Consider the following 22,620-nt stretch of genomic DNA (forward strand, 5'->3'; position numbering starts at 1 on the left):
CACAAGGTTTTCACACACTGTTGCTGGTATTTTGGCCCATTCCTCCATGCAGATCTCCTCTAGAGCAGTGATGTTTTGGGGCTGTCGCTGGGCAACACGGACTTTCAACTCCCTCCAAAGATTTTCTATGGGGTTGAGATCTGGAGACTGGCTAGGCCACTCCAGGACCTTGAAATGCTTCTTACGAAGCCACTCCTTCGTTGCCCGGGCGGTGTGTTTGGGATCATTGTCATGCTGAAAGACCCAGCCACGTTTCATCTTCAATGCCCTTGCTGATGGAAGGAGGTTTTCACTCAAAATCTCACGATACATGGCCCCATTCATTCTTTCCTTTACATGGATCAGTCGTCCTGGTCCCTTTGCAGAAAAACAGCCCCAAAGCATGATGTTTCCACCCCCATGCTTCACAGTAGGTATGGTGTTCTTTGGATCTTGCTTGTTTGTAGGTGACCAAATACTTATTTTCCACCATAATTTGCAAATCAATTCATAAAAAATCCTATAATGTGATTTTCTGGATTTTTTTTTCTCAATTTGTCTGTCATAGTTGACGTGTACCTATGATGAAAATTACAGGCCTCTCTCATCTTTGGGAGTGGGAGAACTTGCACAATTGGTGGCTGACTAAATACTTTTTTTCCCCACTGTATCTCTTTCATTGTTACCCAACGCTTAGGGTTACCTGAACTGTACTCATATCCTTCCATATCATTTTCTGTACATAATGCCCTGAATCTTTTCTACAACGCCCGGAGAACTGCCCCCTTTATTCTATGTACCCAACGCACTAGAAGACCAGTTCTTAAAGCCTTTAGTCGTATCCTTATTCTAGTCCTCCTCTGTTCCTCTGGTGATGTAGAGGCTAACCCAGGCCCTGCAGCCCCCAGTATCACTCCTACTCCCCAGGAGCTATCATTTGTTGACTTCTGTAACCGTAAAAGTCTTGGTTTTCTGCACATAAATATCAGAAGCCTCCTTCCTAAGTTTGAGTTATTCACTGCGTTAGCACACTCCGCCAACCCTGATGTTCTAGCAGTGTCTGAATCCTGGCTTAGGAAGGCCACCAAAAATTCTGAAATTTCCATCCCCAACTATAACATTTTCCGTCTAGATAGAACTGCCAAAGGGGGTGGAGTTGCAATCTACTGTAGAGATAGCCTGCAGAGCTCCATCATACTATCCAGGTCTGTGCCCAAACAGTTTGAGCTTCTACTTCTAAAAATCCACCTTTCCAGAAATAAATCTCTCACTGTTGCCGCTTGCACAGACCCCCCTCAGCCCCCAGCTGTGCCCTGGACACCATATGTGAATTGATTGCCCCCATCTATCCTCAGAGTTCGTACTGCTTGGTGACCTAAATTGGGATATGCTTAACACCCCGGCCATCCTACAATCTAAACTAGATGCCCTCAATCTCACACAAATTATCAACGAACCTACCAGGTACAACCCTAAATCCGTAAACATGGGTACCCTCATAGATATCATCCTGACTAACTTACCCTCTAAATACACCTCCGCTGTCTTCAACCAGGATCTCAGCGATCACTGCCTTATTGCCTGCGTCCGTAACAGGTCCGCGGTCAAACGACCACCCCTCATCACTGTCAAACGCTCCCAAAAACACTTCAGCGAGCAGGCCTTCCTAATTGACCTGGCCCAGGTATCCTGGATGGATATAGATCTCATTCCGTCAGTAGAGGCTGCCTGGTTGTTCTTTAAAAGTAATTTCCTCTCAATCTTAAATAGACATGCCCCATTCAAAAAATACAGAACTAAGAACAGATATAGCCCCTGGTTCTCCTCAGACTTGACTGCCCTTGACCAGCACAAAAACATCCTGTGGCGTATTGCATTAGCATCAAATAGCCCCCGTGATATGCAACTTTTCAGGGAAGTTAGGAACCAATATACACAAGCAGTTAGGAAAGCAAAGGCTAACTTTTTCAAACAGAAATTTGCATCCTGTAGCACTAACTCCAAAAAGTTTTGGGACACTGTAAAGTCCATGGAAAATAAGAGCACTTCCTCCCAGCTGCCCACTGCACTGAGGCTAGGAAACACTATCACCACCGATAAATCTACAATAATCGAGAATTTCAACAAGCATTTTGCTACGGCTGGCCATGCTTTCCACCTGGCTACCACTACCCCGGCCACCAGCTCTGCACCCTCCGCTGCAACTTGCCCATGCCCCCCGCTTCTCCTTCACACAAATCCAGACAGCTGATGTTCTAAAAGAGCTGCAAAATCTGGACCCCTACAAATCATCTGGGCTAGACAATCTGGACCCTTTCTTTCTAAAACTAGCCACGAAATTGTCGCAACCCCTATTACTAGCCTGTTCAACCTCTCTTTCGTAACGTCTGAGATCCCCAGAGATTGGAAAGCTGCCGCGGTCATCCCCCTCTTCAAAGGGGGTGACACTCTAGATCCAAACTGTTACAGACCCATATCCATCCTGCCCTGCCTTTCAAAAGTTTTTGAAAGCCAAGTCAACAAACAGATCACCGACCATTTCGAATCCCACCGTACCTTCTCCGCTATGCAATCCGGTTTCCGAGCTGGTCATGGGTGCACTTCAGCCATGCTCAAGGTCCTAAATGATATTATAACCGCGATCGATAATAGACAGTACTGTGCAGCCGTTTTCATTGACCTGGCCAAGGCTTTCGACTCTGTCAACCACCGCATTCTTATTGGCAGACTAAATAGCCTTGGTTTCTCAAATGACTGCCTCGCCTGGTTCACCAACTACTTCTCAGATAGAGTTCAATGTGTCAAATCGGAGGGCCTGTTGTCTGGACCTTTGGCAGTCTCTATGGGGGTGCCACAGGGTTCAATTCTTGGGCCAACTCTTTTCTCTGTGTATATCAATGACGTCGCTCTTGCTGCTGGTGACTCTCAGATCCACCTCTACGCAGACGACACCATTTTGTATACATCTGGCCCTTCATTGGACACTGTGTTAACAAACCTCCAAACGAGCTTCAATTCCATACAACACTCCTTCAGTAGCCTCCAACTGCTCTTAAACACTAGTAAAACTAAATGCATGCTCTTCAACCGAACGCTGCTTGCACCCGCCCACCCGACTAGAATCACTACTCTAGACGGGTCTGACCTAGAGTATGTGGACAACTACAAATATCTAGGTGTCTGGTTAGACTGTAAACTCTCCTTCCAGACTCACATTAAGAATCTCCAATCCAAAGTTAAATCTAGAATCGGTTTCCTATTTCGCAACAAAGCCTCCCTTCACTCATGCTGCCAAACATGCCCTCGTAAAACTGACTATCCTACCGATCCTTGACTTCGGCGATGTCATTTACAAAATAGCCTCCAACACTCTACTCAGCAAATTGGATGTTGTCTATCACAGTGCCATCCGTTTTGTCTCCAAAGCCCCATATAATACCCACCACTGTGACCTGTACGCTCTTGTTGGCTGGTCCTCACTACATACTCGTCGCCAAACCCACTGGCTCCAGGCCATCTATAAATCACTGCTAGGCAAATCCCCGCCTTATCTTAGCTCATTGGTCACCATAGCAACACCCACCCGTAGTCTGCGCTCCAGCGGGTATATCTCACTGGTCATCCCCAAAGCCAACACCTCCTTTGGCCGCAATTCCTTCCAGTTCTCTGCTGCCAATGACTGGAACAAATTGCAAAAATCTCTGAAGCTGGAGACACTTATCTCCCTCACTACCTTTAAGCATCAGTTGTCAGAGCACCTTACCGATCACTGCACCTGTACACAGCCCATCTGAAATTAGCCCGCCCAACTACCTCATCCCTATATTGTTATTTATTTGCTCATTTGTACCCCAGTATCTCTATTTGCACATCATCTCTTGCACATCATTCCAGTGTTAATACTAAATTGTAATTATTTTGCACTATAGCCTATTTTATTGCCTTACCTCCATAACTTGCTAAATTTGCACACTGTATATTATATGTATTTCTGTTGTATTTTTGACTTTGTTTTGTTTTACCCCATATGTAACTCTGTGTTGTTGTTTTTATCGCACTGCTTTGCTTTATCTTGGCCAGGTCGCAGTTGTAAATGAGAACTTGTTCTCAACTGGTTTACCTGGTTAAATAAAGGTGAAATAAAAATAAAAATAAAAAATTTAGAAGCTGGCTGGAGTGACGTAACCACTTTCCTGCAGTGTGTCACCCAGTGGAGAACTGTGGCAATGACAGGAAAGTTCCTGAATACATTGGAGCTCCAAGTGGCAGGATATAAAAGCTGTGAAACTCCCACTGCTGAGACAGAAACCAATACAACCAACACTGAACACACAGTGCCATCTCAGAGCAAGAAGACTCAACATTGACTGAAGATGCTGTGCTCCCGAGGATTCCAGTCTTCCCTCAGCCCATTGATGGACTTCTACTGGCCTGTGCGCAGTCTATGGCCAGAGGTCCGACCTCTTCTCGGCCAGCGGGATCTACTGCAGAGAAACCTGCTGGAGATCAAGAGCAGTCTGGAGCTGATGGAGAAACTCCAGCAGCACATCTTAGAAGAGTTGGACCATGTCCCAGCCTCTGTGGCCATCCAACTAGTCTCCTTCAAGCTGGAAAAAGAGGGAGAGCGCTTTGCCCTGACACTGGACACTAAAGACTTTTCCCCAGATGAGCTGTCTGTCAAGCAGGTGGGCAGGAAGCTGAAAGTCAGTGGGAAGACAGAGAAGAAGCTAGATGATGGGGAAGGCTCCTACTCATACAGATGCCAAGAGTTCAGACAAGAGTTTGATCTGCCTGAAGGGGTGAATCCTGAGACAGTCACCTGCTCCCTGGCTCAAGACGGGAAGCTCCACATCGAGGCACCAAAGAATCCACTATCTGCTGAGGAGGAGGTGGCAGAGAGAGTTGTGTCCATCAACTGTAGCCTGGATGTGAAAACCCCACAATTCCTCTCAAATACAGAGGGCAGCACCACTGACACACAGAAGAAACAAGAGAACACTACTTCACATGAGGACTGATCATATTTATTATGCTATTTTTTTATTTCAAAGGATGTTTAATTTTCTAATACATATTTTTCATGTCATGAAAATCAATTCATTTATATTTCATATCTTGTAACAATCAATATGAGATGCTATTTCATTTAATCAATAAAATACAAACTTTTACACAATATTGCAGTCGTTATGATCTCTTCAAGGAATATCAACATAATGATTATTATTTCTCATCAAAAGTTAACTTGGCTTGATATTTTTCAATGATCAGTTTCAGTAAATTCAATTTTCTAAAAGCTCTACTAAAAATGTTCTTATTCTAACATGTTCATTACATCTTTAAAAACCGGACTTTTGAAAACAAATGTTATGTGGACTTGTCAGGATTTGCAATGTAGGCCTTTTTGAGCATGTGTTCTGTTCTAGATCATTGAATATGAGTGAACGGTTTTCACACCATGTAAAAAATTGTATTTTGAGTAATTAAAAAACAGAGGTAAATATAAGGCAAACATAATGCCAGAGAAACATTTATTCAGTTTTCAACAATATTAAAATAACATAAAATCGACACAACACCAATTTCATAATGTTGTACAATATGCATTTATTTTCTCAGTGGATTATTTTAGAATGTGTTCAATTACATTTGACCTCTCTATCAATGACTCCTGTGGTGAAAACTCTCTTTAAAACGTAGCTTGTGATCTTTTGTCCAATTTTGATCTGCTTTGCTCATTCTATTGCATGACACAGAAGATGTGTCGCTAATGATCCTTCAATACTGTAAATGTGAAAAGGAATATGGTTCAAAATACTTTTTAAAGTCATAATTATATTTAAGTAAAGTAAATCAATCATCAGTGAAAGCATTAAAAGGCGAGTTGGTTGAAGTACAGCACCACTAATATCTCAGGAATGTGGAATCCATCCAGCTTGTTACTGAACTACCTGATTTAGAAGCTGGCTGGAGTGACGTCACCACTTCCCTGCAGTGTGTCACCCAGTGGAGAACTGTGGCAATGACAGGAAAGTTCCTGAACACATTGGAGCTCCAAGGGGCAGGATATAAAAGCTGTGAAACTCCTACTGCTGAGACAGAAACCAATACAACCAACACTGAACACACAGTGCCATCTCAGAGCAAGAAGACTCAACATTGACTGAAGATCCTGTGCTCGAGGATTCCAGTCTTCCCTCAGCCCATTGATGGACTTCTACTGGCCTGTGCAGTCTATGGCCAGAGGTCCGACCTCTTCTCGGCCAGCGGGATCTACTGCAGAGAAACCTGCTGGAGATCAAGAGCAGTCTGGAGCTGATGGAGAAACTCCAGCAGCACATCTTTGAAGAGTTGGACCATGTCCCAGCCTCTGTGGCCATCCAACTAGTCTCCTTCAAGCTGGGAAAGAGGGAGAGCGCTTTTGCCCTGACACTGGACACTAAAGACTTTTCCCCAGATGAGCTGTCTGTCAAGCAGGTGGGCAGGAAGCTGAAAGTCAGTGGGAAGACAGAGAAGAAGCTAGATGATGGGGAAGGCTCCTACTCTTACAGATGCCAAGAGTTCAGACAAGAGTTTGATCTGCCTGAAGGGGTGAATCCTGAGACAGTCACCTGCTCCCTGGCTCATGACGGGAAGCTCCACATCGAGGCACCAAAGAATCCACTATCTGCTGAGGAGGAGGTGGCAGAGAGAGTTGTGCCCATCAACTGTAGCCTGGATGTGAAAACCCCACAATTCCTCTCAAAGACAGAGGGCAGCACCACTGACACACAGAAGAAACAAGAGAACACTACTTCACATGAGGACTGATTATATTTATTATGCTATTTTTTTATTTCAAAGGATGTTTAATTTTCTAATACATATTTTTCATGTCATGAAAATCAATTCATTTATATTTCATATCTTGTAACAATCAATATGAGATGCTATTTCATTTAATCAATAAAATACAAACTTTTACACAATATTGCAGTCGTTATGATCTCTTCAAGGAATATCAACATAATGATTATTATTTCTCATCAAAAGTTAACTTGGCTTGATATTTTTCAATGATCAGTTTCAGTAAATTCAATTTTCTAAAAGCTCTACTAAAAATGTTCTTATTCTAACATGTTCATTACATCTTTAAAAACCGGACTTTTGAAAACAAATGTTATGGACTTGTCAGGATTTGCAATGTAGGCCTTTTTGAGCATGTGTTCTGTTCTAGATCATTGAATATGAGTGAACGGTTTTCACACCATGTAAAAAATTGTATTTTGAGTAATTAAAAAACAGAGGTAAATATAAGGCAAACATAATGCCAGAGAAACATTTATTCAGTTTTCAACAATATTAAAATAACATAAAATCGACACAACACCAATTTCATAATGTTGTACAATATGCATTTATTTTCTCAGTGGATTATTTTAGAATGTGTTCAATTACATTTGACCTCTCTATCAATGACTCCTGTGGTGAAAACTCTCTTTAAAACGTAGCTTGTGATCTTTTGTCCAATTTTGATCTGCTTTGCTCATTCTATTGCATGACACAGAAGATGTGTCGCTAATGATCCATCAATACTGTAAATGTGAAAAGGAATATGGTTCAAAATACTTTTTAAAGTCATCATTATATTTAAGTAAAGTAAATCAATCATCAGTGAAAGCATTAAAAGGCGAGTTGGTTGAAGTACAGCACCACTAATATCTCAGGAATGTGGAATCCATCCAGCTTGTTACTGAACTACCTGATTTAGAAGCTGGCTGGAGTGACGTCACCACTTCCCTGCAGTGTGTCACCCAGTGGAGAACTGTGGCAATGACAGGAAAGTTCCTGAACACATTGGAGCTCCAAGGGGCAGGATATAAAAGCTGTGAAACTCCTACTGCTGAGACAGAAACCAATACAACCAACACTGAACACACAGTGCCATCTCAGAGCAAGAAGACTCAACATTGACTGAAGATGCTGTGCTCCCGAGGATTCCAGTCTTCCCTCAGCCCATTGATGGACTTCTACTGGCCTGTGCGCAGTCTATGGCCAGAGGTCCGACCTCTTCTCGGCCAGCGGGATCTACTGCAGAGAAACCTGCTGGAGATCAAGAGCAGTCTGGAGCTGATGGAGAAACTCCAGCAGCACATCTTTGAAGAGTTGGACCATGTCCCAGCCTCTGTGGCCATCCAACTAGTCTCCTTCAAGCTGGAAAGAGGGAGAGCGCTTTGCCCTGACACTGGACACTAAAGACTTTTCCCCAGATGAGCTGTCTGTCAAGCAGGTGGGCAGGAAGCTGAAAGTCAGTGGGAAGACAGAGAAGAAGCTAGATGATGGGGAAGGCTCCTACTCTTACAGATGCCAAGAGTTCAGACAAGAGTTTGATCTGCCTGAAGGGGTGAATCCTGAGACAGTCACCTGCTCCCTGGCTCATGACGGGAAGCTCCACATCGAGGCACCAAAGAATCCACTATCTGCTGAGGAGGAGGTGGCAGAGAGAGTTGTGCCCATCAACTGTAGCCTGGATGTGAAAACCCCACAATTCCTCTCAAAGACAGAGGGCAGCACCACTGACACACAGAAGAAACAAGAGAACACTACTTCACATGAGGACTGATTATATTTATTATGCTATTTTTTTATTTCAAAGGATGTTTAATTTTCTAATACATATTTTTCATGTCATGAAAATCAATTCATTTATATTTCATATCTTGTAACAATCAATATGAGATGCTATTTAATTTAATCAATAAAATACAAACTTTTACACAATATTGCAGTCGTTATGATCTCTTCAAGGAATATCAACATAATGATTATTATTTCTCATCAAAAGTTAACTTGGCTTGATATTTTTCAATGATCAGTTTCAGTAAATTCAATTTTCTAAAAGCTCTACTAAAAATGTTCTTATTCTAACATGTTCATTACATCTTTAAAAACCTGACTTTTGAAAACAAATGTTATGTGGACTTGTCAGGATTTGCAATGTAGGCCTTTTTGAGCATGTGTTCTGTTCTAGATCATTGAATATGAGTGAAACGTTTTCACACCATGTAAAAATTGTATTTTGAGTAATTAAAAAACAGAGGTAAATATAAGGCAAACATAATGCCAGAGAAACATTTATTCAGTTTTCAACAATATTAAAATAACATAAAATCGACACAACACCAATTTCATAATGTTGTACAATATGCATTTATTTTCTCAGTGGATTATTTTAGAATGTGTTCAATTACATTTGACCTCTCTATCAATGACTCCTGTGGTGAAAACTCTCTTTAAAACGTAGCTGTGATCTTTTGTCCAATTTTGATCTGCTTTGCTCATTCTATTGCATGACACAGAAGATGTGTCGCTAATGATCCATCAATACTGTAAATGTGAAAAGGAATATGGTTCAAAATACTTTTTAAAGTCATCATTATATTTAAGTAAAGTAAATCAATCATCAGTGAAAGCATTAAAAGGCGAGTTGGTTGAAGTACAGCACCACTAATATCTCAGGAATGTGGAATCCATCCAGCTTGTTACTGAACTACCTGATTTAGAAGCTGGCTGGAGTGACGTCACCACTTCCCTGCAGTGTGTCACCCAGTGGAGAACTGTGGCAATGACAGGAAAGTTCCTGAACACATTGGAGCTCCAAGGGGCAGGATATAAAAGCTGTGAAACTCCTACTGCTGAGACAGAAACCAATACAACCAACACTGAACACACAGTGCCATCTCAGAGCAAGAAGACTCAACATTGACTGAAGATGCTGTGCTCCCGAGGATTCCAGTCTTCCCTCAGCCCATTGATGGACTTCTACTGGCCTGTGCGCAGTCTATGGCCAGAGGTCCGACCTCTTCTCGGCCAGCGGGATCTACTGCAGAGAAACCTGCTGGAGATCAAGAGCAGTCTGGAGCTGATGGAGAAACTCCAGCAGCACATCTTTGAAGAGTTGGACCATGTCCCAGCCTCTGTGGCCATCCAACTAGTCTCCTTCAAGCTGGAAAAAGAGGGAGAGCGCTTTGCCCTGACACTGGACACTAAAGACTTTTCCCCAGATGAGCTGTCTGTCAAGCAGGTGGGCAGGAAGCTGAAAGTCAGTGGGAAGACAGAGAAGAAGCTAGATGATGGGGAAGGCTCCTACTCTTACAGATGCCAAGAGTTCAGACAAGAGTTTGATCTGCCTGAAGGGGTGAATCCTGAGACAGTCACCTGCTCCCTGGCTCATGACGGGAAGCTCCACATCGAGGCACCAAAGAATCCACTATCTGCTGAGGAGGAGGTGGCAGAGAGAGTTGTGCCCATCAACTGTAGCCTGGATGTAGAAAACCCCACAATTCCTCTCAAATACAGAGGGCAGCACCACTGACACACAGAAGAAACAAGAGAACACTACTTCACATGAGGACTGATTATATTTATTATGCTATTTTTTTATTTCAAAGGATGTTTAATTTTCTAATACATATTTTTCATGTCATGAAAATCAATTTATTTATATTTCATATCTTGTAACAATCAATATGAGATGCTATTTAATTTAATCAATAAAATACAAACTTTTACACAATATTGCAGTCGTTATGATCTCTTCAAGGAATATCAACATAATGATTATTATTTCTCATCAAAAGTTAACTTGGCTTGATATTTTTCAATGATCAGTTTCAGTAAATTCAATTTTCTAAAAGCTCTACTAAAAATGTTCTTATTCTAACATGTTCATTACATCTTTAAAAACCGGACTTTTGAAAACAAATGTTATGTGGACTTGTCAGGATTTGCAATGTAGGCCTTTTTGAGCATGTGTTCTGTTCTAGATCATTGAATATGAGTGAACGGTTTTCACACCATGTAAAAAATTGTATTTTGAGTAATTAAAAAACAGAGGTAAATATAAGGCAAACATAATGCCAGAGAAACATTTATTCAGTTTTCAACAATATTAAAATAACATAAAATCGACACAACACCAATTTCATAATGTTGTACAATATGCATTTATTTTCTCAGTGGATTATTTTAGAATGTGTTCAATTACATTTGACCTCTCTATCAATGACACCTGTGGTGAAAACTCTCTTTAAAACTTAGCTTGTGATCTTTTGTCCAATTTTGATCTGCTTTGCTCATTCTATTGCTTGACACAGAAGATGCGTCGCTAATGATCCATCAATACTGTAAATGTGAAAAGGAATATGGTTCAAAATACTTTTTAAAGTCATAATTATATTTAAGTTAAGTAAACCAATCATCAGTGAAAGCATTAAAAGGTGAGTTGCTTGAAGTACAGCACCACTAATATCTCAGGAATGTGGAATCCATCCAGCTTGTTACTGAACTACCTGATTTAGAAGCTGGCTGGAGAGACGTCACCACTTCCCTGCAGTGTGTCACCCAGTGGAGAACTGTGTTAATGACAGGAAAGTTCCTGAAGACACTGGAGCTCCAAGTGGCAGGATATAAAAGCTGTGAAACTCCCACTGCTGAGACATAAACCAATACAACCAACACTGAACACACAGTGCCATCTCAGAGCAAGAAGACTCAACATTGACTGAAGATGCTGTTCTCCAGAGGATCCCAGTCTTCCCTCAGCCCATTGATGGACTTCTACTGGCCTGTGCCCATCAACTGTAGCCTGGATGTGAAAACCCCACAGTTCCTTTCAAAGACAGAGGGCAGCACCACTGACACACAGAAGAAACAAGAGAACACTATTTCACATGAGGACTGATCATATTTATTATGCTATTTTTTTATTTCAAAGGATGTTTCATTTTCTAATATGTATTTTTCATGTTATGAAACTCAATTCATTTACATTTCATATATTGTAACAATCAATGAGATGCTATTTAATATAATCAATAAAATATAAACTTTTACACAATATTGCAGTCGTTATGATCTCTTCAATGAATATCAACATAATGACTATTATTTCTCATCAAAAGTTAACTTTCCAATAGGCTCAATGGCTTGATATTTTTCAATGATCAGTTTCAATAAATTCAATTTTCTAAAAGATCTACTAAAAATGTTCTGATTCTAACATGTTCATTACATGTTTAAAAACCTGACTTTTGAAAACAAATGTTATGTGGACTTGTCAGGATTTGCAATGTAGGTCTTTTTGAGCATGTGTCCTGTTTTTGATCATTGAATGTGAGTGAACGGTTTTCACACCATGTAGAAAATAGTATTTTGAGTAATTAAAAAACAGAGGTAAATATAAGGCAAACATAATGCCAGAGAAACATTTATTCAGTTTTCAACAATATTAAAATAACATAAAATCGACACAACACCAATTTCATAATGTTGTACAATATGCATTTATTTTCTCCGTGGATTATTTTAGAATGTGTTCAATTACATTTTACCTCTCTATCAATGACACCTGTTGTGAAAACTCTCTTTAAAACTTAGCTTGTGATCTTTTGTCCAATTTTGATCTGCTTTGCTCATTCTATTGCAGGGCAATGTTGTTTTTTTACCCAATTAAATATTCAGTTTACTTCTAATCGGATTGTTAAATTCAATGGGTGAAATTAAAGATACTATTACAGTATGCTAGCTAGAGGAATATATATTTAACATTCAGTCTGGATCCAGGCCCATATTCTTATTTTTTCCATATATAAGAATATAATTATTGACATAATCAGGAAAAACCTTTAAATTCAGTACAACCTTACCAGACCATTCATTTCAGTTACATGTTCATGTCATGGGATAATTTCCTGCCCGTCACCTTTTGATGTACAGTGTGGTGAGAAATAGTTGAGATATGGCAGGGTCTCTTCAGTGATATCATGATGACCACAACATGAGTATTGGTAGGACCACTACTACCACTCAACTCCTGTGACCCTCAGACATTCTCTAGCATAATTTGAACAGTGTGAATATGACAGGCTAACATAGACACACACAGACCATACAGTATATATGTACACGTAACCTGTTTTTGCACATTTTGTCTAACTACATTACTCTTTATAAAACCAAACTCTGTTATGATATCAAAACATAGTCTTTCAATCCACTAATTGATTTTCAAGACATCGATTGAAATGGCAGCTATACCAGGCCAGGGCATACCCAGAATACCCACTCCAGGGACACAATTTAAACGCAAAAATATTCATTACCCAAATGCAACTGATTTCCTGGTCTGTAAACAAGGCAAAACTTTGTTAAAAAAACGTTTATTGAACATGCAAAAATATTGGCTTACATTCCATGCCATTGATAATTATTGACGTTGCATTCATCAAACTTGACAAAATAGCTATTTAATTGGGATAGTACAGAAATGTTAGTAAACATGATGGTATTCATGGGAGTTATTTTTATTGTCCAACCATAAGACTAATGGTTATAGCCATATCATGATACAGAGTCATCGTAATCAGTCCTTCTTGGGCTCTGCCTCCACAGTAGTGCTCTCAGTGGCAGCCCCGGTTGAGATTATGGCAGGTAAACAAGTGATAGGGACCACTCTCTCATTGCCTTCCGTCACAGCAGCCACTTTTGGTGCCTGAATCTGTAGCTGTCCATCATTCAAAGAGCAGGTGACTGTCTCAGGATTCACCCCTTCAGGCAGATCAAACTCCTGTTTAAACTCCTGGCATCTGTAAGAGAAGGAACCTTTCCCATCATCCTGCTTCTTCTCTGTCTTCCCACTGACTCTCAGCTTCCTGCCCACCTGCTTGACAGACAGCTCCTCTGGGGAAAAGTCTTTAGTGTCCAGTGTCAGGGCAAAGCGGTTGTTTTCTTTTCCCATCTGGAAAGCGAAGGGCTTGAAATCAGTTAAAGATAATGGGCCATCAATGTCTTCGAAAATCTTTTGGTGGAGTCGATGCATATATTCCATATTGTGCCTCATCTCCTGCATGTTTCGCATCATTTCCTGCTCCATTTGGAAGAAGAGAGGCCGTGTCTCTGGCCAGAGGCTGCGGACGGGCCAGTGGAAGTCCATGAAGGGGCTCATTGGGTTGAGGGAAGGCTGCATCATGCTGGGGCAAAGCATCTTCAAAATCAACTCTGTGTCGTTTCTGCTAGTCTTTGTTGGTCACTTGTCCCTGATTGTGTCTCTGTGAGCTTCTGTCCTGAGCAGACTAGGGCTCACAGCTTTTATACTGTCCAATGGAAAGTTCCAGTAGCATTCCTCTGACTACAACGTCTGAGTGTTATGACTACGCAACTTTTGTCATTCTCCAAAACAAGCCCTGGGTAATACTGCAGTCTGACTGCCAAATACCTTAGGGATATATCGTTGTTCTATTTACAGAGTGACCACTGAAGCAGGTCAGAGTTGCAAGGCCACATAACGTCCTTTAAATAAAAGTAGCCTACAGTGAGAAAGGAATCTACAACAGCTGCTTTGTCATGCTGTCACGTCTGTCTATGAATAACCTTTTCCCCATGACAACAAATCCAAAGTATTCCTGATATCACTGTACTTATGAAGATAACAGTTATAATATATGGTTCAGCCTTAAAAGTGATACAGATATAGAAGGAATTGCAAGTGTACTTCATTTACAAGTGCACTTCCCCTTATTGATATGACTTGCAGTGAATGTATTAATATAGCTTGGGTCAGTATTCAACTTCCCTCAACCATCTTCTTGGATGTGACTCTGAAATTGACACCCACTGACAACATTGCTTCCTTACTCTGTCTCTAAATATAGTGTTGTGGTTGTTGAGAGAACATCACAGAACCAAAAGATTATTCATAGTGTGTATTGAGTAGCATAATGAGTCACCATCTATAATGTAATAATATGCTCGATTTGAATGTACAAAAACTGCTAAGATCCTATTTGTGGGATTTTTCCAGCAACTTCTCCAAGTTAATTAAATATTTCAAAGGGAACTTGATCTGGACACAGATTATTGCCATGTCCAATCAATAAATATTAAGGAACATGCAGGAAGTTGTTATATGATGTGACGAGTACTGAGGATACGAAGAAGCAGGACGCAGAAACAACAATGTAAAGGTTTACTTAACACTGAGCAAGAGAACAATAAAGAGCGAGTACACGACAAGACACTAACAATCACACACAACACAACACTGAACAGTCCAGGGCTATATAGGGGTGGTGATGAGATGATGAGTTGCAGGTGCGCTGGAGGTGATTAAGGTGCGTTGGGTTTCCTTTCCGGTGTTGCCGAGGTGGTGCGCTCAGACCGGTGGCTCAGTAGACCGGTGGAGGGGAGCAACGGGAGGAGACGTGACATGTGAGAAGAAGGAGTTACTGTATTCCTAAACCATGAAACACATTGAGCCTTTTGGAGGAGCCGCTAGAGGTATCACGGCTCAGGATATGACCCAGATGCAGACACAGGTGGCGGATAGTACAGTTCTCAGATAATTTATTATAAACACGGGGCAAAGGGCAGGTCGAGGACAGGCAGAGGTTCGTGATCAGGTCAGTCAGGCAGGTACATGACGGCAGGCAGGCTCGGGGTCAGGGCAGACAGAGGTTCATAATCAGGAAACAGGAGACAAAGGGCTGTGAGACATAGGATGTATACGGACGGTATGAGGCAACAGAAGACGAACAGCAGAGGGGCTAAGAATCTTTAAGATTGGGAAAGGGCCGATAAAACGGGGGGAAAGTTTGCGGGACTCTACCCGGAGGGTCAGATCCCGAGTGGACAGCCGGAGACCATAACGGGGAGCCAGGGTCCGGTGGTGGTCCGCCTGTCGTCGATACCTGGAGGTGGTCTTGAGAAGAGCCGACCAGGCTCTCTTCCAGGTACGGCGACAGCGGCGGACGAACATCTGGGCCGAGCGTATGCTGACCTCTTCCTCTTGCTCCGGGTAGAGCGGGGGCTGATATCCTAGGGAGCACTCAAAAGGCAAGAGACCAGTGGCTGAGCAAGGGAGGATGTTGCGGGCATACTCTACCCACACAAGCTGCTGGCTCCAGGTGGTGGGATAGGCGGAGACAAGGCAGTGAAGAGTCGTCTCCAGGTCCTGATTGGCTCGCTCCGACTGGCCGTTAGACTGGGGGTGGAACCCGGAGGACAGGCTGGCTGATGAACCAATGTCCACCGGAACCAATGTCCACATGGATCCAGAAGACGTACTGCACCATGAGCTGGGCCGTCTCCTTGGCTGAGGGTAGTTTGGGGAGAGGAATTAAATGGATGGCTTTGGAAAACTGGTCCACCACAGTAAGGATAACCGTGTTGCCATCAGACAGGGGGGAGACCAGTGACGAAGTCCAGGGATATATGTGACCAGGGACGGTGAGGGACAGGAAGTGGTTGAAGGAGGCCAGCCGGAGCTTGCCGAGGAGTCTTATTCTAGGCACACACGGTTCAGGTGGCGACGAACGCGGAGATGTCAGGAACCAAGGTGGGCCACCAAAAACGTTGTTGTACAAAGGCCAGGATCCAACGTGAGCCAGGATGGCAGGCCAGTCGAGAACCGAAGTACGGGCAGAGTCCAGGACAAACATCCGGTTAGCCGGGCCCCCCGCCAGGTTCTTGTGATCTGTCCATACTATGAATGGGTGTTCCGCCCCCTCTAACCAGTGCCTCCACTCCTCCAATGCCATCTTCACTGCAAGTAGTTCCCGTTACCCACATTGTAATTGCTTTCCATGGGGTTGAGACGATGGGAGAGGAAAGCGCAGGGATGCAGCTTTTGGTCTTGGGCCGAACACTGGAAGATGACAGCCCCCACTCTGACGTCCGAGGCGTCGACCTCCACCACGAACTGCCAGGACGGATCCGGATGGATTAGGATGGGGGCGGAAGTGAATTGGTGCTTGAGGTCCAAGAACGCATGGTCTGCAGCTGGAGACCACATAAACGGGACCTTGGGAGAGGTGAGCGCTGACAGGGGGGAAGCCCTGGTGTTGTAGCCCCGGATGAACTGGCGGTAGAAATTGGCAAACTCCAGGAGGCATTGCAGCTGCACTCTGGAGGTGGGTTGCGGCCAATCTACCACCACTCTCACCTTTTCAGGATCCATCTGTATGTTGCCTGCAGCTATGATGTATCCAAGGAGATGGTGGAGCGATAGAATTCACATTTTTCCGCTTTGACGAACAGCTAGTTCTCCAGAAGATGCTGGAGGACATGTTCTTGAGCCGAGTGGGAAAACACAAGGATGTCATCAAGGTAGACGAATACGAACCGGTTTACCAGGGCCTGGAACACAGCAGGAGTGTTGGTCAGTCCGAACGGCATCACCAGGTATTCGGGGAGAGGAATTAATTAATTAATTAGTGCCCACTAGCCATGTTAAAGGTGGTCTTCCACTCATCCCCTTCCCGTATCCGTACCAGATGGTAGGCATTCTGGAGGTCCAACTTGGAGAAGATGGTAGCCCCCTGGAGAGGCTCGAAAGCCGAGGCGATGAGTGGAAGCGGGTAACAGTTTTTGTCATTCAGGCCCCGGTATTCGATACAATGACACAGGGTTTTGTCCTTCTTCTCCACAAAGAAGAACCCTGCGCCGGCGGGGGAGGCAGAAGGATGATACCCCCTGCAGCCAGGGAGTCCTCAATATACGTCTCCATCGCCTTGGTCTCCGGACCTGACAGGGAATAAAGCCGCCCCCAAGGGGGTGTAGTGCCCAGGAGAAGGTCGATGGTGCAGTCATAGGGCCAATGCGGAGGAAGCGAAGTGGCACGGGCTTTGCTGAAAACGTCCCAGGGGAACGGCGGAGAGGTCCGGGGTTTTCCCAAGCCCGCAGGAAGACGTCCCGGGGCAGGCAGCGCCGACTTCAGGCAATGCGCATGGCAAAACGGGCTCCAACCCAGGATAGAACCAGTAGCCCAGTCAATTAGAGGATTGTGCCTCTTGAGCCAGGAAAACCCAAAACCACGGGTGCATGAGGATATTCAATGGGCAGGAACTGCATTGACTCACTGTGATTACCCGACACTCTCAGGTTAATGGGAGAGGGGTTGTGTGGGGATTCCCAGCTCCGACACCAGGGTAGCGTCCATAAAGCTCCCGTTGGCCCCAGAGTCAATGAGCACCCAGAGAGATTTGGACCGGTCACCCCACAACGCCCCGTACAGCTCACCAGTGTACTAGTACCTACTTGATGAGCCTGGTTCTTTAATGGGCAGGTAGATAAAAAATGTCCCGTAGCTCCACAATACAGACAGCTCTGGGTGTTTAGTCTGCGTAAGCGCTCAGCAGGAGACAATCTAGCCCTGTCCAGTTGCATGGGCTCCGGAGGAGACGACTCAACAGCCCTCTGTGACCTCCAGGAGAACTCGGGCGACATTGGATCCACTCAGAAATGTGGACTTCGGGGATCTTCGCGATTCCTCGGAGGCGAGGTGGAAATCAAGGACGAGCGCCGGTGACAGGGAACAGAGGCTATGAGGGAGTCGAGGTCCAGGGGCAGCTCACCTCTGATAATCTGTGAAGAAACGCGTCAAACAGGGCTTCCGGGTTCCAGGCTCTCTCAGCCGCCAACGTGCGAAAATCCACTGCGTAGTCGGCCACACTACGGGAATCCTGACATAGTTGGAGCAGCTTACGAGCCGCCTCTCTCCCAGACAATGGAGAATTGGACACTTTATGTACCTCTGCCACAAACTCCTCCAGTCTGAGACAGATGGTGGATTGTTGCTCCCACACAGCTGTAGCCCAGGCAAGAGCCCTCCCAGATATCAGCGTTATCACGTACGCTATCCTCGAACGATCCTAGGGAAATGAAGAGGGCTGCAGCTCAAAGATGAGAGAACACTGGGAGAGAAACGCCCGGCAGGATCCGGGATCTCCAGCGTAGCGCTCCGCAGGAGGAAAGCCGGGTTCTTGGGAAGCCGGGGTAGATTGAGGAGAAACGCCGCTGGTAGCAGGGTAATTGACAGTCTGGGGGGTTACTGTAGTGGCGGGCTGCCTCACAGACAATTTGTGGAATTGCTCCAGCAATGTGTTGAAGGCACGGTCCTGGCGTTCCACCAAGGTCTGGAATCCTTCCATAAGACCTTGAAGTAACTCCTTGTGTCTTCCAATGGTGGCTCCCTGGGAGGAGACGGCATTGCGGAGCTGGTCCGAGTCTGCTGGGTCAGTCATGGCCAGTTTGTACTATCACGGCTCAGGATATGACCCAGATGCAGACACAGGAGGTGGATCGTACAGTTCTCAGATAATTTATTATAAACACGGGGCAGGCAAAGGGCAGGTCGAGGACAGGCAGAGGTTCGTGATCAGGTCAGAGTCAGGCAGGTACAGGACAGCAGGCAGGCTTGGGGTCAGGGCAGGCAGAATGGTCAGAACCGGGAAAACTAGGAAACAGAACTTGAGAAACAGGAAGACGGGAAAGCACGCTGATAAGACCTGACAAGACAAGATGAACTGGCAACAGACAAACAGAGAACACAGGTATATATACACAGGTGATAATGGGGAAGATTGTCGACACCTGGAGGGGGTTGGAAACAAGCACAAAGACAGGTGAAACAGATCAGGGTTTGACAAGAGGGCTGAATCTAAATCAGGACTTTGACATGAGACAGGGATCATCAACTAAATTCAGCTGCGGGCCGATTATTTATTGGGCGGATGGTCAGGGCCCGGAACATAATTACAAATAATTTGTACCAACTGGGCACACACTGCTTGAATCAACGTTGTTTCCACCGTGGAATAGACGTTGAATTGATGTCTGTGCCCAGTGGGTAGACTGCAAATTGACCGCAAGAAGCCCAAACAGATATAATATTTGACTAAAACATAATAATTTCATACCTTGCCTACATTTGCATACGATCACATATATCTCTCTATAATACACTGAGTATACAAAACATTAAGAACACCTCATTTTTCCATGACATAGACTGACCAGGTGAATCCAGGTGAAAGCAATGATCCCATATTGATGTCACTTGTTTAATCCACTTCAATCAGTGTAGATGAAGGGGAGGAGACAGGTTAAAGAAGGATTTTTAAGCCTTGAGACAATTGAGACATGGATTGTGTATGTGTGCCATTCAGAGGGTGAATTGGTAAGACAAAAGATTTAAGTGTCTTTGAACAGGGTATGGTAATAAGTGCCAGGCGCACCGGTTTGTGTCTAGAACTGCAACGCTGCTGAGTTTTTCACACTCAACAGTTTCCCGTGTGTATAAAGAATGGGTTATTAGGTTATTAAATGATTGTATCTGAGCTCCTAGAGTGTGACTCTCCTTTTCTTTTTCAAGGGTGTTCCTAAAGTTTGGTATACTCAGTGTACGTGGGAATGCTTTGGAATAGATTTCCAAAATGTAAATATTACATTATGTCATTTAGCAGACGCTTTTATCCAAAGCGACTTACAGTCATGTGTGCATACATTTTTACGAATGGGTGGTCCAGGGGATCGACCCACTACCCTGGCGTTACAAGCGCCGTGATCTCCTGATTGGCGCAGTGGTCTAAGGCACTGTATCGCAGTGCTAACTGTGCCTCTAGAGATCCTGGTTCGAATCCAGGCTCTGTCGCAGCCGGCCGCGACCGGGAGACTCATGGGCGGCGCACAATTGGCCCAGCGTCGTCCAGGGTAAGGGAGGGAATGGCCGGCAGGGATGTAGCTCAGTTGATAGAGCATGGTGTTTGCAACGCCAGGGTTGTAGGTTCGATTCCCACGGGGGGCCAGTATATTCACTAACTGTAAGTCGCTCTGGATAAGAGCGTCTGCAAAATGACTAAAATGTAAATGTAAATCTACCAATTGAGCTACAGAGGACCACTTGGAGATGATTTGTTGGTGTTTTTACAGTATTTTATTTCCATTAATAAATAAAAATAAACTTGGGACTACAAGTTGGGGAAGCCTGACATAAGTTATCTGGGTTTTCACAGACCTTTTTTAGGGTTACAGCAGGTCCTTTTCAATGACTTGATAAAGACTGAAACTTAAATATTAGTACAGTACAGTTTGTCATTTTTATTGGTACACAAAAATACATATATTTTGCACATTTTATTGGGAAACAAAACTACACATGTAAAACATAATTCCAGAAATAATGTTATAAAAAACATAATTTGACAAAAATTCAAAAACAAGATTAGAAGCCTGTCTATTCATTTTCCTGTGTGTCTGTGGTGCTGTCCTCTGTGGTGCTGCCCTCTGTCTATGATCTGAGGGATTGTGGCGTGTTCACTTGCAGGCTACAGTTGATGGGCACCACTATCTCAGCCACCTCCTCCTCAGCAGATAATGGATTCTTTGGTGCCTCGATGTGGAGCTTCCTGGTAGCACAACATCTTCAGTCAATGTTGAGTGTTGAGTCTTCTTGCTCTGAGATGGCACTGTGTCTTCTATTGGTTTCTGTCTCAGCAGTGGGAGTTTCACAGCTTTTATACTGAACAAAAATATAAACGCAACATGCAACAATTTCATTAGGCTCTAATCTATGGATTTCACATGACTGGGCAGGGGTGCAGCCATGGGTGGGCCACCCACTGGGGAGCCAGGCCCAGGTGAAGAAGCTGGATGTGGAGTTCTTGGGCTGGCGTGGTTACATTTGTCTGCGGTTGTGAGGCCGGTTGGACGTACTGCCAAATTATCTAAAACAACGTTGGAGGTGGCTTGTGGTAGAGAAATTAACATTAAATTCTCTGAAAACAGCTCTGGTAGACATTCCTGCAGTCATCATGCTAATTGCACGCTCCCTCAAAACTTGAGACATCTGTGGCATTGTGTTGTGACAAAACTGCACATTTTAGAGTGGCCTTTTATTGTCCCCAGCAAAAGGTGCACCTGTGTAATGATCATGCTGTTTAATCAGTTTCTTGATATGCCACACCTGTCAGGTGGATGGATTTTCTTGGCAAAGGAGAAATGCTCACTAACAGGGATGCAAACAAATTTGTGCACAACATTTTAGAGAAATATGCTTTTTGTGTGTATGGAAACTTTCACATATTTTTTACTTCAGCTCATGAAACATGGGACCAACACTTTACATGTTGCGTTTATATTTTTGTTCAGTGTATATTCTGCCATTTTGAGCTCCAGCGTCTTCAGGAACATTCTTGTCTTCGCCACAGTTCTCCACTGGGTGTCACCCTGCACATGGGTAATTTTCTTAATCTGTTCAGTAATGAAAGAAGCAGTGCACATATTCCAAATACTTTTTCTGTGATGATGTTGTATATATTTCCTTGCCTGTATGTTTCACAGGTCCTCTGTAGCTGAATTGGTAAAGCATGGCGCTTGTAACGCCAGGGTAGTGGGTTCGATCCCCGGGACCACCCATACGTAAAAATGTATGCGCACATGACTGTAAGTCGCTTTGGATAAAAGCGTCTGCTAAATGGCTTATTATTATTATTACTCCAGGTCAAGAGTACTTCTCCCATAATTGTTCCTTATACACGCCAAGACTGTTGAAATGGGCAAGACCGGAATGGTTGCAGAATGTACATTTTCACCATTGTCACTATAGACTATAGTTATTCAAATAGCTTTCATTTTTTCATATGTAATTTGCAAGGCTCTGAATGTCAAGGCAGAAAAAGTAATTAGGCCAACCTGACTGACACTGAATTAAATTGCTCATTGAAAATGTCATTTTCTATTTAAGTCATGCAATAAAGTTTTTTTTCTTTTTCTGAAACGGATATTGCCTGTTAGATATGTTTCATATTCTCGTCCGTGTCAATATCA

The 22,620-nt window shown here is 43.6% G+C and overlaps 4 protein-coding genes and 1 pseudogene across 4 annotated transcripts; 4 read left to right on the forward strand and 1 right to left on the reverse strand.

The window, feature by feature from the left end:
* The first annotated feature begins 4,290 nt into the window (after positions 1-4,290).
* Positions 4,291-5,155, forward strand: LOC123484953 (heat shock protein 30-like). The gene has a single exon (XM_045215768.1). The coding sequence runs from the start codon at positions 4,353-4,355 to the stop codon at positions 4,995-4,997; it is 645 nt and encodes a 214-aa protein (XP_045071703.1). The 5' UTR covers positions 4,291-4,352; the 3' UTR covers positions 4,998-5,155.
* An 846-nt stretch (positions 5,156-6,001) lies between these two features.
* LOC123484952 lies at positions 6,002-6,947 on the forward strand (annotated as a pseudogene).
* A 907-nt stretch (positions 6,948-7,854) lies between these two features.
* Positions 7,855-8,676, forward strand: LOC121583235 (heat shock protein 30). The gene is given in 2 exon segments (XM_041899424.2): positions 7,855-8,174; positions 8,176-8,676. Coding segments are annotated over 2 exon segments (642 nt in total). The 5' UTR covers positions 7,855-7,938; the 3' UTR covers positions 8,582-8,676.
* A 970-nt stretch (positions 8,677-9,646) lies between these two features.
* On the forward strand, positions 9,647-11,727 carry LOC121583234 (heat shock protein 30-like). Its single transcript, XM_041899423.2, has 2 exons — positions 9,647-10,260; positions 11,587-11,727. Exons 1-2 carry the CDS (start codon positions 9,731-9,733, stop codon positions 11,699-11,701), a joined length of 645 nt encoding a protein of 214 aa, XP_041755357.2. The 5' UTR covers positions 9,647-9,730; the 3' UTR covers positions 11,702-11,727.
* A 1,435-nt stretch (positions 11,728-13,162) lies between these two features.
* LOC121582216 (heat shock protein beta-11) lies at positions 13,163-14,162 on the reverse strand. Its single transcript, XM_041897879.2, has one exon. The coding sequence runs from the start codon at positions 14,000-14,002 to the stop codon at positions 13,382-13,384; it is 621 nt and encodes a 206-aa protein (XP_041753813.1). The 5' UTR covers positions 14,003-14,162; the 3' UTR covers positions 13,163-13,381.
* Between the last annotated feature and the right edge of the window lie 8,458 nt (positions 14,163-22,620).

This window comes from Coregonus clupeaformis, unplaced genomic scaffold, assembly GCF_020615455.1.
Source record: "Coregonus clupeaformis isolate EN_2021a unplaced genomic scaffold, ASM2061545v1 scaf0506, whole genome shotgun sequence".
Lineage (NCBI taxonomy): Eukaryota > Metazoa > Chordata > Actinopteri > Salmoniformes > Salmonidae > Coregonus > Coregonus clupeaformis.

What these genes read in the sequence shown, in the direction of transcription:
- LOC121583234 (XM_041899423.2), top strand. Translation starts at nt 9,731, where the DNA reads ATGCTGTGCTCCCGAGGATTCCAGTCTTCCCTCAGCCCATTGATGGAC. An exon ending in GAGGAGGTGGCAGAGAGAGT is followed by an intron (nt 10,261 to 11,586) that starts TGTGCCCATCAA and finishes CTTCTACTGGCC; the next exon opens with TGTGCCCATCAACTGTAGCC.
- LOC123484953 (XM_045215768.1), top strand. Translation starts at nt 4,353, where the DNA reads ATGCTGTGCTCCCGAGGATTCCAGTCTTCCCTCAGCCCATTGATGGAC.
- LOC121582216 (XM_041897879.2), bottom strand. Translation starts at nt 14,002, where the DNA reads ATGCTTTGCCCCAGCATGATGCAGCCTTCCCTCAACCCAATGAGCCCC.